Raw genomic sequence first — 14,004 nt, 5'->3', positions numbered from 1 at the left:
CCGCTGGATGCTTGTTGTCCATGGTCTGTGCACCCCGGAGGAGTTGTCTGCCGGCTGATTTGTTGTACTCTGAGCATAATTTTTTGAGTTTCTTTATGGTAATGACTATGATGTGGCAATGCCATCTGTCTTCCTCAGAGTGCCGCTGCTACCGCCTTAACGGTTTCTCCCTTTTCAAGCGTCTGCCGATTCCTCTCTCGTCAGGTTCGCGGATGCTGGAGCAGAGTGTCGGGGAGTGGCTGGAGTCCATTGGCCTGCAGCAATATGAGAGTAAGCTGCTTTTGAACGGCTTTGATGATGTCCGCTTCCTGGTAAGTCGCTGGGCGGGACCCGCGGGCTCTAAGGAACACGTTGGCCAAAGCTTTGCCGGGGGATCGATACCCCGGGTCAGCTGCAGAGCGGCTCTGGGTCCCGCAGCCCAGCAGAACGGGCTTGGGGAGGGTGTGGAAGGTGAGACAAAAGGAAGAAATGGGGGTTGACTTGGATCAGGGTCATTCCTCTACACATTTAATTCAGGCATTACGTTTTTTCCGCTATAATTTTGGTGTAAAATTTTATCTACTCTGCCCCCCAAGTCTTTACTCTCCAATTTACTCCAGAAATGGGAACTGAAATCTACTCGTGGTTTGATGAAATCACTGCAGTCCATGTTACGGACTGACAAGGAGGTGGCAGACCTCTGGTTGGAGGTATCCTTACTCTAAGCATGCAGCCAGGATGTTAATGAGCTGAAACCTTATTGCATTGACACAGTTGGCTTTGAGACCTAGTGATGACAACACAGTAATGCTTAATGCCATGGAGGTTTTTTAATGACCAGTGTCTAGAAACTTAAAGCTGCGCAGTGTAAAAATTGAGGATTCCCTTGGAACGATGAACTGCAAAGATGGAAAATCTTGGTGCCGCAGGAGGGTTCTTCATGCACAGCTTAAAGAAATGCTTTTCGAGTGTGGCCTCCAAGCTTTGCAAATAAAGAATTTCTAAAAATGGATGTAAACCTTCGGAAAAGTCATTTGGACTGGTGTGATACCCTGCCTTGGAAAGGGAGAGGGGGCATCTCTCAGGCACTGAGGACGGTGTGGAGAGGTGATGGTAGCCAGGAGGAGGTGGGCTCCACGCTGCACCCTGAACTGGGCAGAGGGGTTTGGGGTAACACAGCAGCCCCCCGACAGCAGAGAGGGGGTCTAGGGGCAACTGGAGAAGGAAGGGAAGGAGGGACAGGGCATGGATCGAGGGCAAGGAAGTGTCGGAGCAGCATCAGTAGGAGTACTTAAAGGCAGGATGTAATGACACTTTTCAAAGACCTGACCAACAGGACAAACGTGAATGTTGTGGGATCTCCAAGCACCCCTGTAAGTTGAATCCTGTGGCAACATCCAGCTGTGCCACCTGGCTTCCATGGCAAGCAGCCTCTCCCCTTCTCCCCTTAGCCTGGCAGGGCCAGCACTGCCCTGGAGAGCTGGGTTTTACTGGGTTTTACTGGAGTTTATGCCCCTGTAGCAGAGGAACTGCCGGCGACAGGCGATGGTCTTGCCACGCACCTTCCGCTGTATCCTGCTCTGAGTGTGGCACCTCCCCTCTTCCCTGGGGAGGATTTGGGGTGAGCTGCCCCCGCAGAAGCCCCAGGTCCCCTCGTCGGGCTCCAGCCCCGCCTGCTGATGCTCCCAGCCCTGCAGTGTCCCACTCAAGGTGGCCCCGACCCTCGGCCCCTGCTATGGCTGAGCTTCGGGCAGGTGTTCTCAGCTCTGTGCGAGGTTTCAGCATCCCTGGGTGCTGGGGTGGTTCAGTGCGACTTTGGGGATGCTCCAAAGATGGTCCAATGGATTTAAAGGGAATAATCTCGCCCAGATCCCTGCTTGGGGATGCTCTGCTGGTGGCTCTTTGACCTCTGTGGTATCAGCGAGCTGCTCTCACTCCAGCAGCGAGCAGATAAAAACGCCTTTACTCCGACTGGCCCTGCCTGAGCAGCGTGGTGACAGACCTCTCTCAGCACAGAAGTGCCCCGATGAAGGAAATTAACTTCCCACTTGTCCCCAGAGAGGAAGGAGCTGGAGGCTCGGAAGCAGGGATTTTTGTTGACTGTGTTTATTTGCAGTAAATAGCAACACTTAGTTGCAAACTGTCTGATGCAGAATTCTGTCATTTAGGAGATGAAAGAGAAGGCTCCTTGTGTGCGTCTCGCTGTGTGATTTTTATGGTGCATGTGGTAGGAGTTGCTTTTTAATACAGCTCATGGTTGATGTTTTTCTTCCCCATCCATTGCTGGGTAACTGCTCCCAGCATAGGAAATCAGCTTCTGCTCGTTTCGGAGAATGGGACACTCTCCTTGCTTTCCTTCCTATCAAATTTAAAAGGTCAAATAATTTAACAGAGATTTCCTGCAAACCCTGACTGATTTCCATGTCGCTGCTTATCCCTTTTGCTAGGAAGCTGACTCTGGCACCCGTGCCAAGGCTGGCTTTAAATCCTTTCACCCAAGTCCTTGGAACTTCAAGCTAATACAGCCAGCCCAATCTGAAAGTTGAAATATTGAGGATCTTTTCCTCTGTGGTGTTGCTTGCCTTCAGCTTCTGATGTGGGAGTAAAACTTGCAGATGCTGTACAAGTAAGGAACAAGTAGTTCCTTTGGTTCTAGTAGTGATTGTGATGTTCTCAGATGAATTATTAAAACAGTGGTAAACTCTGAAGCTGGCGAGTACTGAGAGGACCTGGAAGCTTGGCTGCTGCTGGGGCAGGTTGTCCATTCCTTTTCTTCTTTTAGAATAACAATTTCTTCATTAATGCCACTTTCAGTGGCTGACGAAGAATATTGCAAACTAGCAGTATTTATCCTGAAGTTAGAACAGTTTCTGTGAAAGCGTTAGTCTTTATTAGGGCCTCATTGTGTTAAATGTTTCAAGGTCCAAACAATACTGGTTTGCAAATAGCCGGGTGGGCGATGAGGCTAATGAAGTTTTAGCAGCAAAATTCAAGAAATTGGACTCTTTTGATACAGAAGTGCTCTTGATTTTAGTATTAGATTTCTCATGATGTTAAGTCCCTGTGTAGGGTGCTGGAGTTTTTCTCAGATGCTCCCTCCCTGCGTGCCCGGCGGCAAGCAAACAAGAAGCTGGGACATTAGGTGGGCAAAAAAAGCATTACGAGAGCAAACCGTTGGGTGGTAGAACAGCTTAGAACGAGCAGCCTCCTGGAAGAGGAGCCCTTTAATATGTGTGTGAAGAATGCTCAGCCTGCAGGACATAGTAACTCAAAGTAGGATTGAGAAAACCACGGTGGGGACTGGGTGAAACCCAGCGTTGGCTGGCACGGTGGCGTTCGGTGCCGTTCCTCACTTCCAAAAAAAAATAGGTGTTAAAATGTACTCTCTACCCAGCCAGTAGGACGGAGTTGGTAAGAGACAAAAACTAGAGGGGGCAGAAGCTCATCTGGTGCTTTGTAGTGCTCTTTTAGCCCATGCTGTAGCTGGTTCTGGTCTGAGGAATTCCTCTTTTCCTGTGTATTTTCAGCTGGCTCTTGTGTTAATTTGCACCCTGTATTAGCAAAGTCTTTACCCCGCCACCCTGGATAAGGGAAGTGATTCATGAACATGTGGTGTGGTAAAGTGATTTTGGAAAGTGCTCTGTAAATATATCAGGCCTCTTAATTAGATGTTAATCTGGGAAAGCAGAAACATGCATTGTTTCCAAGAGTAATAATTCCGCTGTTTGCAGAAATCCAGAGAAGACTCGCTCCGAGGCGCTGAGCTGTGCTCTCCGGACACGCGACCGGCCGACTCGGTGCAAGGGGCATCTGCAGGAGAACTGGGGAAGGGGCAGCTTTGGGCTTGTGTTTGAGCAGACGGCTGAGGTGAGCTGCGAGTGTCAAGGCTTCTCTGCTCTTGGGAATTGCCGCTCCGCATCTGGGACCAGGTTTTAGCACCCAGAGCTGGAGGTTTCGTGCTCCAGAGGGACCCGTTGCCCGCAAGCTGGCGAGGTCAGCGCTTCAGTTGTCAGCAAACTGAAAATTCCTGTTGCAGAGAGGTGAGAGAGCGGTGGCTGCAGTCAGGACTGACCGTCCCCATGTGTGTGTGTCTCTGCCGGGGCTGGGTCTCTTTTGGAGGAGTTCAGGACAGATAATAGTGGTGTCACTTGCACCACCAGTTGGTTCTGAGCCACGTCAGGCCGGGCTTGTTGGGAATATTCTCAATTTTTGAATTTGCGGAGATCCTTGAGGGCTCGTGACTTGGTTAGCGGAGGTGAACGAGTCGGCGCAAGCGTGGGAAGAAGGGAGTCGCAGGTGTTAAAGCGTAAATGCAACAATCGTCATCCTGCCTGGGCACAGCTCCTTGGGGTGAGGAAGCGGAGCCGCGATGGGACGCTGCCGACGGGCTGAGTTTGCAGCGCTGGCCTCGCGGATGTCTTGCTTTGTTGCATCACTGAAAGCTCCACTGAGAGCTCCTGGATGAGTGTTTCCATGTTTTAAAATTCTTGTTAAATCTGCAGAACGAAACAAAACGCTTCAGCGTGTGATAAGGCACACGAGAGCACCTCTTTGTCGCTGACCGGTTTCAAATGCAAACCCGAGAATGTTGGTGACTGGTTCAGAGTAAATGATCTTGCTCAAGTATTGACTTCAGTCGAGGGTGGATATTGCTAGCACAAGTCAGCAGGATTATTTAAACATTGATTTGGCGCGATGTTAAAGCTTACTTGCTAGTGTACGTGTTTCTGGGAGGGACCGAAACCTATTTATTTCAGGTGTGTAACCTTTTGGCTTGGTCAACGGAAGAAATGAGCTGTGCAAGATGGATTTAGGTAGCTTAGTCTTCTAAAACGCTGAGTTCTCCTTCCATCTGCGTATTGGGTCACATTTCTGTGTCTGGAGAAATTCTTATATTCCCTTTAAGCTGCCTGCAGTGGCTTTGTTGTGCTGTTTCTGAGCAATGTTAGAGCAGAGGCTTTTTCTGACATTCTCGCTGTTACTCTCCAGCACAAACCCCGCAGTCCCAGCGAGCAGATTCTTTCACTCATTTTCTGCGTTGCCACCGAGTGACCTTCCCCGCCAGCACCGCTGGCTTGGGGCAATCGGACTGTGACACTCAACTTCTGCTTTTAATATGGGGCTTTAATTCGAAGAGCAGCCTGTTCAGCCAGCTGGGGATTTTTTTTTAAAAAAAAAACAAGCTAAAACAGAGATGACGCTTCAAATTCTCCATCTCTGCTTCGCAGCTTACTGGAATTCTTTCATTAGAGGGGAAAGGTTTATTTGTGCAGCGGGTGAACCTGACTGAGTTGAAGCTGCTAGCTGAGTATTGCTGGCATGGGCTGCACGGTATTGACTTAGCAAAAATACAGCTTTGCAAAGGAGAATAAAATCCTCAGCGGAGTCGCGTGCCAAGCGTTAACGGCGCTAACGAGCCAAGAACACCCCACCAGCCCCGAGACGCCAGCCCTGCTGCCTCCTGCACGGCGTCGTGCGCCCGCGGGCTTGCAGGAGACCCGTCGCGCCCCGTCCCTTGTCAAGCAGGGAAAAAGAAAAGGTCAGATCACCAGCTCTGAGTGAGCAGTGTCACTCAGAAAAAGGCACTGCAAATCAGCTTCGTTGTCCTTGACTGCTAATGAGCTGGGGGAGCTCCAAGAGTAGGAAAAATGTCACAAGAATATGGACCAAGAAGGGTTCTGCTGCTCCTAGAGCTTGGGCCCATCACGTCAACCGTGATCACCGATGTCCCTGCAGCAGACGACCCCTTTGGGGGGTCTGTGGGAAACTGGTTTTGCACCAGTGCATCCCAGTGACCGGCTGCAAACAGGAGAGCGACCCCGGGGGGAAAGGCCAGGCTGAGCTCTGCGCTTCCGAGCACAGGAGGGACGTTGCCAGTGTCCTGAGAAGGAATTGCAGTAATTCTTGGAGGAATTCCCCCCCCACAGAAATGGGGAAGGAAATGCCATTACCTGCACCCTCGCTACAGGATTTTGTGATCCCACAGATCCCGTAAATGTGTCCGAGATGCTCGCAGCAGCTTTTCCTTTCCCTCGGAGGGCTGAATGTTTGCTGCTCCCCCAGACAACTGGCTGACATCTGAGAAGGGCAAACCTCACATGCTCTGGCAATCGCGCCGTTATTATGTAGTTGAACTTTTTATTCGGTCCAAAGCTATTTTGATTCACAAATGAGCAGGTAAAAGAGAACATAAACCATTTTTTATGGGTTTTTTTTTAATTGTTCAAGCCTGGATTCCCATGGAGTGTGTGGAAAGCAGTGAACGCTGATTCAATGAGACAGCGTCAGAAATGGAAATCTGTTCTCCTCGTGTAGTGCCGTGGGCTCCTCTGTTTTTTTGTTTTTTTTTTTAATTTTTTTTATTATTTTTTTTTATCATAGGGGAGAAGTAGTAGAAAAATGATGGCTTTGGAAGAACAGAGTGTCCGCAAGTAATTTGGAGTAGTGACATTAATTTGATTAACTGTAGCTCAGTGCCAAGTTAGATTAGCCCTCGGTGGTCTTCGTTACGAAAGAACCTTTTTCTTCTCTCCTCTGTGTGCGTGTGCAGGCAAACGGTTGATAAAAAATCCTAGAGCTGAGGCTCTGGCTTGGCGTGTGAGCAGAGCTGAGGCACGGCGAGCGTCTGCTGGGCTGGGTGCGAGGACAGGGGACGCTCCCGGAGCTGGGTGCCCTTCACCCTGCAGGTCCCCGTGGCTTGGGGGCCACCTGACATCTGCCTCTGTCCTCGTTTTCAGCCAGTATCTGCGGTGCCGGAGCTCCTGGTGTCTGCGGTAAATTCTTTAGCTCTGCTTTGCATCATCCACCTCACAACCCCTCAGCTTGGCTCATGGTTGCTGGTCTCCTGAGCAGCACCTGGGCTTTTAGCGCGCTCTGAGAATGTGTGTGCCCCAGAGGTTTGGGATTTTTTGCCTATTTTCATATAAAACTTTTTGTAGTAGCCACCTGGGGAGAACTTAACTGACATATTCCAGTAGCGTTTTGCACCCAGAAAGGGTCCCTGGAGAGCAGTGACCTCTCAGAGATCCCACAGAGAGCGTTTTACTGCTTCTGCCCTTGGCAAAAATGAAAACTTGGTGTGGTTGCAGCTCTTGGAGAATATTTTAGTACAGACCCGGGTAAGCCCCCGTGTATAGGTTGTGCTGGGGCAGGTAGGCTTGGTTTCAAGCTGAAGCAAGCTCTGTTGAGCTGGAGAGAAGCTCCTGAGTGGTTGGTTCTGGGCTTGGTTTCCCTGAAGCCTGGGCTGCAAAGCTCTTGTCCTGCAGCGCCGGTGGGCGGCCGAGCGTGTAAATCCGGGCGTGTTGAGCCACCACGTGTGGAAGTAGGTGCTGCTGATACCCAGCCGTGCTGGCACTCCACCCTCTAGCCATTGCCATTCAGATCTGGGGGTCTCTTTGGCCTGGTTCATGCCGGCTGGCAGATTTATTGCTGAAATGATTTTTGTTTTTATGGCACAGGCAGGGCGCGCATTGGCCACGTTGCACGATATTGTCTCCTGTTTATCGTTGCTGCCGACCTCCTGGAAATGCTTTTCTTCCCTGGTCCCCAGACTGGTTTTGGTGCCCTGGATGAGAATCCCGTAAGAGTGGAATTGGACCTTTGCGCAGGAATTTTTGCCAAGGATCTCAGTGGCAATCAATTCATACATTGAGGTTTTTTGGACGACTCTCCGGTGGCTTTCAGATGCTACTTGGGTGGTTCACAAGGACTGTGCTTTGTCCATGACGCCGTGGATGGTGGTTTGGGGGTTTTCTCTGGAAGGGAAGCATGAGACATGCAATGAGCTGGGCTTTGAGAGCGTGTTTCGGCTGCTCACACGTGGTTCTGACCGGCAATCAATTCATACATTGAGGTTTTTTGGACGACTCTCCGGTGGCTTTCAGATGCTACTTGGGTGGTTCACAAGGACTGTGCTTTGTCCATGACGCCGTGGATGGTGGTTTGGGGGTTTTCTCTGGAAGGGAAGCATGAGACATGCAATGAGCTGGGCTTTGAGAGCGTGTTTCGGCTGCTCACACGTGGTTCTGACCGGGGAAAGGTGGCAGAGCTGCTCTGAACCTCCCCAGGTGATGGGAATGGACTTCACGGAGAGCAGCGAGTCGCAGTGGGTTTTGAGGGGCAAAGTGGGTGGAGCAGAACTGGCAATTTAGAAGATACTTACATTTGATTCATTAGTAGCTCCAGGCCCAATAAACACTAAAAAAGCCATTAAAGTGGCAGTTAATTATTTTTTTCTCTCAATAAAATTGCCTGAACTTGACAACCGTGACCGATTCCCTCCGTTGCCATTGTCCCGCTGCCAGTCTGCATGGGGAGGAAAATTAAACAAAAATGAAGTGGCTGTGTGCTAATCTAGGATTTATTGTCGGGTTTTGTGTACGAGCCCTTTCCACAGCCGATGCTCTGTGAAGAGCTGGCGCTTCGTCATCGTGCCCTTAGCTAAACGAAAACTTCTTCCCCCCTGGTTTCCACTGAACTATCTCAAAGTGCAGATAAGGGAAGGCATTCGTGGATCACGAGACCAATTAAATACGTATTTGTGTGGCCAAGTCCCCTGGCTCTGAAATTGGGGTGTGCCCCCCCGGTTTTGGGGTCGGTGGCCTGCTCCAAGGTAAGAGCAGCTAGAGCTGAGCAGCCAGGGGCGGCTGGCAGAGCTGCAGGTATCCAGCCCGTAATCGAAGCGTTATTTTGGGAGGTTTTAGCTTTTTCTGTCTGTAACAGGGGGTGACACTCTGTGCTGTCACCGCGGGTCTTGGATGAAAAGCCCCCAAGCGCAAATCGTGCAGATAAACGGGAGGAAAGCTTGTTTCTAGGATAAGCTGATAAATTAGTCCATTAACGAGGCATTAGCTGCTGTTGTCCTGTTGAAGGAGATATATTAGCCGGGCTTTTTACTCCCAAGTGCAGATCCGCGCAGTCCCGCACGCGATGGGAGCAGGGCTCGGCCGGCGGCACCCCGCACCCTGCTCGGATGGGGCTGGATGAGGCCAAACCCTGCAGGGACAGAAGCTGCTTCATCACCCAACCACGAATAGATTTGGGGAGAGGGAGCTCACTGCCGGCTGCGGTGGCTTTGTCAGCTCCCAGGAATGCTTTCGCTGGAGCTCATCGTCCTGAATTTCCCTGATCCTCGGGATGCTGCTCCAGGCTGTGGGGCCGTGAAGGCTTTTTACAAGCCTGGCAGCTCAGGACTCACCAAATCCCTTTGCCGGGCGTGGAATTGAGCCACTATCTCCTGGGCTGCAAACGCCAAACTGCCTGCTCGCGTTAAGTTCCTGAAAGCTGCAGCTGGCTGGTACCAAGATGACCAAAGTGAGGGTTCTTTTTCCTTTTTTCACCTGAAAAGGAGAAGCTGAAGCAATGCTGAGGCTAAGGGAGGTGCAAGCTCCCCGTTTTCTGCATATTATCCATGTTTAGGCTGGGTCTGTGGTGAGCTGGGTGTGCGTCCATCTCCTGCATCCAGGCTTCTGGCTGCCAAAAGTAAAGCAGTAGCAATGGCAGCAAAATCCTTGACAAGATGCAAATTGTCTTGAATGTACTGAGGGGAAAAAGAGCTTTGTATGCATTAATGCAGGGAAAAAAATGGATGCTTTGGCTCACGCAGCTGAAGGCACTCTGCTGTAGATGTTTGCAGAAGCCTTTGTAGTCTGGAAAAGCTGTGTTTGGGTTTTGCATCTGTTGCTTTTAATAGCAAACACATTCTGGTCCCCGTCTTCCCTGCAGCCCGTCGCCTGTCTTTAATACAGGATTTAGTAACAGAGACAGCACTTGCGTTAGCGTGAGCTTAGCGAGACAGTCGGGATTCATTAAACTGCATTGCTGGCTGGATAAGACTACGCGTCCTATACGAAACTTTCTTTGCCTCGAGCCCTTCCTTAGCTGGAAAGAGAGAATGGACTGAAGCCAGGCTCTGTGCAAGACGCAGCATCTGAAAATTGGGTAGTTAAGTGCCTGCAGAGAGCCCGGCTGGAGGAGCAGTGCTGGCAGGTTTCAGCAGCTCCGGTTTTGGCACGCGCGCCCTCAGGGTCACCTAACTAGCAGGAGGGGACCCTGCCTTCCTACAGCGTAACCTCTGACTGTGCTTTTTTGGCTTTTTTTCTTTACTGAGGAACCTGGAGCCTTGCAGGCTGTTTAATTACAGTGCAAGATGCGAAGCATGATGACAGCAGACCCTTTCTCTAAAAGCCGGTGTTCCTGCAGGCAGGTCGGCTGCGCTGGCATCCTTTGGGGCTCCCTGGATGAGGATGTGGGTCACTGGCAGATGTCTGCCCTCCCTGGGGCCATGAGGGGGGCAGAGGTGGGGTTCCGAGGTGCCCCTCGTCGTCTGTGTGTTTGTGCCTTTCTGGGGAGGAAGCTCTGTTCAGCTCTGAGGAAGCTGAAGGGCACGTTGGGGGATGAAAACCCCTCCGGACTGGCAGCTGGTTTGGACTGAGGGAGTGGGATTCACCTTGTCCAGTTTTAGATATCTGTAGCTCGGCTGGTCTTTGGATTGCGAGAGGGAGTGGAGGAGGACTGGGCTGGGTGATGGATTGTAGAGACACTCACGCTGGAGAGATGCTCCCTCCCTCGACCCAACACACGTGTCTGCAGCCGAGGCTTCAGGGAGAAATTGTGCTCTTGTGTCTACTGCAAAAAAAACCTCAGCCTCTGCTTCCTGGTGGAATTTTTTTAGGGATCATTCTAGGTCTTTTGGAATCAAAAAATGGCCAAAGGTTTTCTGACCAAGACTGGTCAGCGTGTGCACGAGGTGCTATCCTAAAATCTGGATTGACGTAACAGGAACAAACCTTGGCCAAGCCACCTGCAGTGCAGGAAATGCTGAGAGCTGGGTCCTGATGGAAGTGAGCAGCAAATGGTGAAGTGTTGGGGTGAACAAGGCTTTCAGATGACCCCCTGTGCCCCCCAGCGTGGGTGAAAGCGAGAGCTCTGGCCCCGGTGCAGCCCTGAGCTGCGCTCACTTGGCCCCGCAGCCGGGAGAGACGCGCAAGGTGAAAACCACTTGTCACAACGAATGAAGTATGAAAGACATCGTTGGAGAGAGTCTCTCTGATTCTCATTGGCATTTCTGAGGCTGCTGCTGGGGGATTGTAGAGGAAACGGGGCTATTGTCCTCAGAGGACCCGGGGCGGGGCTGGGGCGAGCCTGGGGTCAGGCTGCCAGCACTGACCTTCTGATGTGGTTGCTGACCTGTGTCAGCACCAAAGAGGACCTGTGTTTAAAAAAAAACAAGGGAAAAATCCTAAAACCAAGCAAACCTGTATTGGGATATTATTTAAAAATCAAAACCAAACTGCCCCCCAGACCTCCTCACGGATCCTCACAGCAGTTCTTCTGAAAATTTTGCAGCCCTGCGTCAAGGCAGTTGCCCTTTAGAGCAGCCCTGCGTAACCACGGGGCTTTGTTTCATCTGGGCGACGGGAGCCTCATTCCCTTTTCCTCCGTGAGCTGCCGGGTGCGGACCCGGCTGCCCTCATCCCCTCCTCAGCCCAGTGAAGAGAAGGCTCTTGCCTCGTTCAGGGACAGACCTAAGACCCTTGGGCAGCCCGGTTTGCTGTGCAGAGGTCGGGGAGGATGGGGCTGGCGCTGAGAAGCAAACGAGACGTCCCCGGAGAGGCAAAACCCGTGGCAGACCCCGGCTGGATCTCTGTGGCCGGGAGCCCTCCGTGCTTAGGAGGCCCCTTTGGAGGTAAATCCTGAATTGTCAGGTGGGCAGAGAAGTGGGTTTGCAGGGTCAGGAGCCTGAGCTGAGAGCAGGGAATGAACCAAACCTGTGGCAGTCGCTGTGCCGGAGGAGCGTGGCTCGGAGGCAGGTGGCAGCGGTGGCCCCGGGCAGAGCATCTCTGCTCCTCGGTGTGCTAATCGCTGCCAGGTTTAGAGTCTGGTTTAAACAGCTCGTCTGTTGGGTGGATAAAGCTTAAAAGATCTCCAGCGTGTTTGTATTTCGTTACCTATTTTAGTGGCAGATTTTATTTTTTTCCCGCAGGAGATGAAATCCGGATGGGTTTAAAGGACATTTCTCTGAGCAGGAGGCTCGAGCACAATAGACTGTAATGATTTATTTGGAGCCGCTATGCTTTGTCTATCCTTGTTAAGTACCCTGAGAGCAGGGACTGGCACTGAGGGAATTTAATGTGACACATAAAAATAAGGAGCACCGGAGAAAGCTGTAGGCTTTACAGTATTTAACTAGCTTGTAACCTTGCTCCATAGCAAACAGTTTTCCTTGAATTTGCAAAGCTGAAAGTGGGAGAATACCTCTTGCCTTGCCTTGGGCCTGGCACTGGCCGTGTTACCATGAAACAGGATCCTGGGAGAGTGTGAATCCGTCCCCTGCTTCCCTTTGCCTCCCCCGGGCCGGGCAGCAGCGCTCGGCTCGCCAGGCTTACAGGAGAAATCCCATCACTTGCTCCTGCCCTCTTCCATCTATTTAAAAAAAGCCCTTTAAAAGCCATCTCCCTCTCGGAGATGAATTCCTCGCACATATGTTGCCTCCCAAGGGGCTTGGGGCAGAGCTGTAGTGAGCAAAAACCTTTGTGCCAGGTAAGGTGCATGTCAGGGCAGTTAAGCTGCCTTTAATCCTTTTTTCCTGAGCTGAGCACACCATCTCCCGCTGTTACAGGAATGTACAGTAAAAGTGGCTTTTTGGCTTTAAATTTGTGAGCAAGAAAGAGGAGGGACAATTTCTTTTTTCTATTTTTTTTTTGGTTGGAAGCTGCTGCTAATAAGCCAGCGATCGCCGCCCTGACAGCGGTTGCCTCTCCTCGTTGCTCACGTCGGGGTTTTGCTCGTGATGCGCTGGAGCCTTGTGCTGGTCGGGCATCAGATGGGGCCCCCTTGGAGCCTTCAGCCAACAAAATGCCCTTTTTAAAAATTTCTTTCCTGCAGTTCGAGTGGTGACAGTCACCAGCAGGCAGCTGGTTCCTACGGAGCGGCGCAGCAGGGAGCGAACCACCCTCGTTGCCTGCAGGGTCTTCAGCCCTAAATTTTTCTGCTGTTCAAACAACTCTTAGACAAATGTTCTCATGCTGGGGCTGTCTGCTCCAGGTTGGCCGCCTAAGTCCCACCATGGCCTGCCAGGAATTGAGGGTGTCGAGCATCCCCGCCTGCCGAAGGAGGATGGAGGCAGAGGGTCACCCGGTGCGTGCAGGTCTCTGCCTCCCCCCCACCCGCTGCTTTAATTTGCCACTCATTTGCTAAGTAATTATTTCTCTGCCTCTGAGGGCAGCTCTCCCAGCGACGTGGCTTCGGGCATCTTTTATCTGTGGCGTTCGCTCTGTGTTCCTCTCAAGGCTTATCTCTGTGGCGCTCTCGGAGAAGAGGAGAGCAGCTCTCGGAGCTTTGTGGGGTCCTACCCAGTTATCCCACCGGGCATGGAAGTGGTGGGAACGACGCTGCCTTAGGTCAGGCACAAACCAAGTGAGCGGAGCGGGTGCCTTGGAGTGAACCAGCCGGCGTTTGGCCGTGGGACTGGCAGCTGCCTCCATGAAATGCATCCGGTGACTCCTACAAAGCCGCCGCCAAAGGCAGACTCTCCCCACGGGCTGTCCTGTCTGCAAACAGACCTGGCTGTTTCTCCAGGGGCATCTGAGAGCAGAAGGGGCAGCGGGAAGGACTGTTCCTCCTCCTCTGCCCTTGCAGCAGCGCGGTGGGGGTTTGGCTGCTCCGAGGGCAGCTCATTGCGTTCACGTTCGGCTGTTGGATTTCAAGCCGGTAGTCCTTAGCAAAACACGCGTCCTGAAATACTTACTGAAGGGGGAAGGAATAGAAAATGTTCGCTGCCCTTTGGAGAGAATACTTGGCCATCTTCCCCTCGCCTTTCCCTCCTGAAGCCCTGGCTGTCCAGCCTGCTGTTCCCGCAGCCGGCGTGCCCCTGCAGCAGCATACTGCCCCACAGCCCAATTTAATTAGGTTTCTCTTATAAAACCAAAATGTGGAACAGCAAAGTGCTGTCAGCTCAGCCCTTCAGCTGTGACTCTCCTGAGAGCAGAGAGAGGCAGGGCTGGGGGGGGGGGGGGGGGGTGGCGG

The 14,004-nt window shown here is 51.8% G+C and overlaps 1 protein-coding gene across 1 annotated transcript in view; it reads left to right on the top strand.

Moving 5' to 3' along the window:
• The first annotated feature begins 107 nt into the window (after window positions 1-107).
• LOC104271027 (ankyrin repeat and SAM domain-containing protein 1A-like) overlaps window positions 108-14,004 on the top strand; it is a 22,245-nt gene continuing 8,348 nt past the window's right edge. Inside the window, exon 1 of the mRNA XM_009865571.1 lies at window positions 108-311. Coding sequence (XP_009863873.1) covers window positions 108-311 — 204 coding nt within the window. The remainder of the gene's footprint in view (window positions 312-14,004) is intronic.

Source organism: Apaloderma vittatum, unplaced genomic scaffold, assembly GCF_000703405.1.
Source record: "Apaloderma vittatum isolate BGI_N311 unplaced genomic scaffold, ASM70340v1 scaffold31062, whole genome shotgun sequence".
Taxonomy (NCBI): domain Eukaryota; kingdom Metazoa; phylum Chordata; class Aves; order Trogoniformes; family Trogonidae; genus Apaloderma; species Apaloderma vittatum.
The sequence above is the reverse complement of the archived record's forward strand: the minus strand, read 5'-3'. Positions and strand labels throughout refer to the sequence as shown.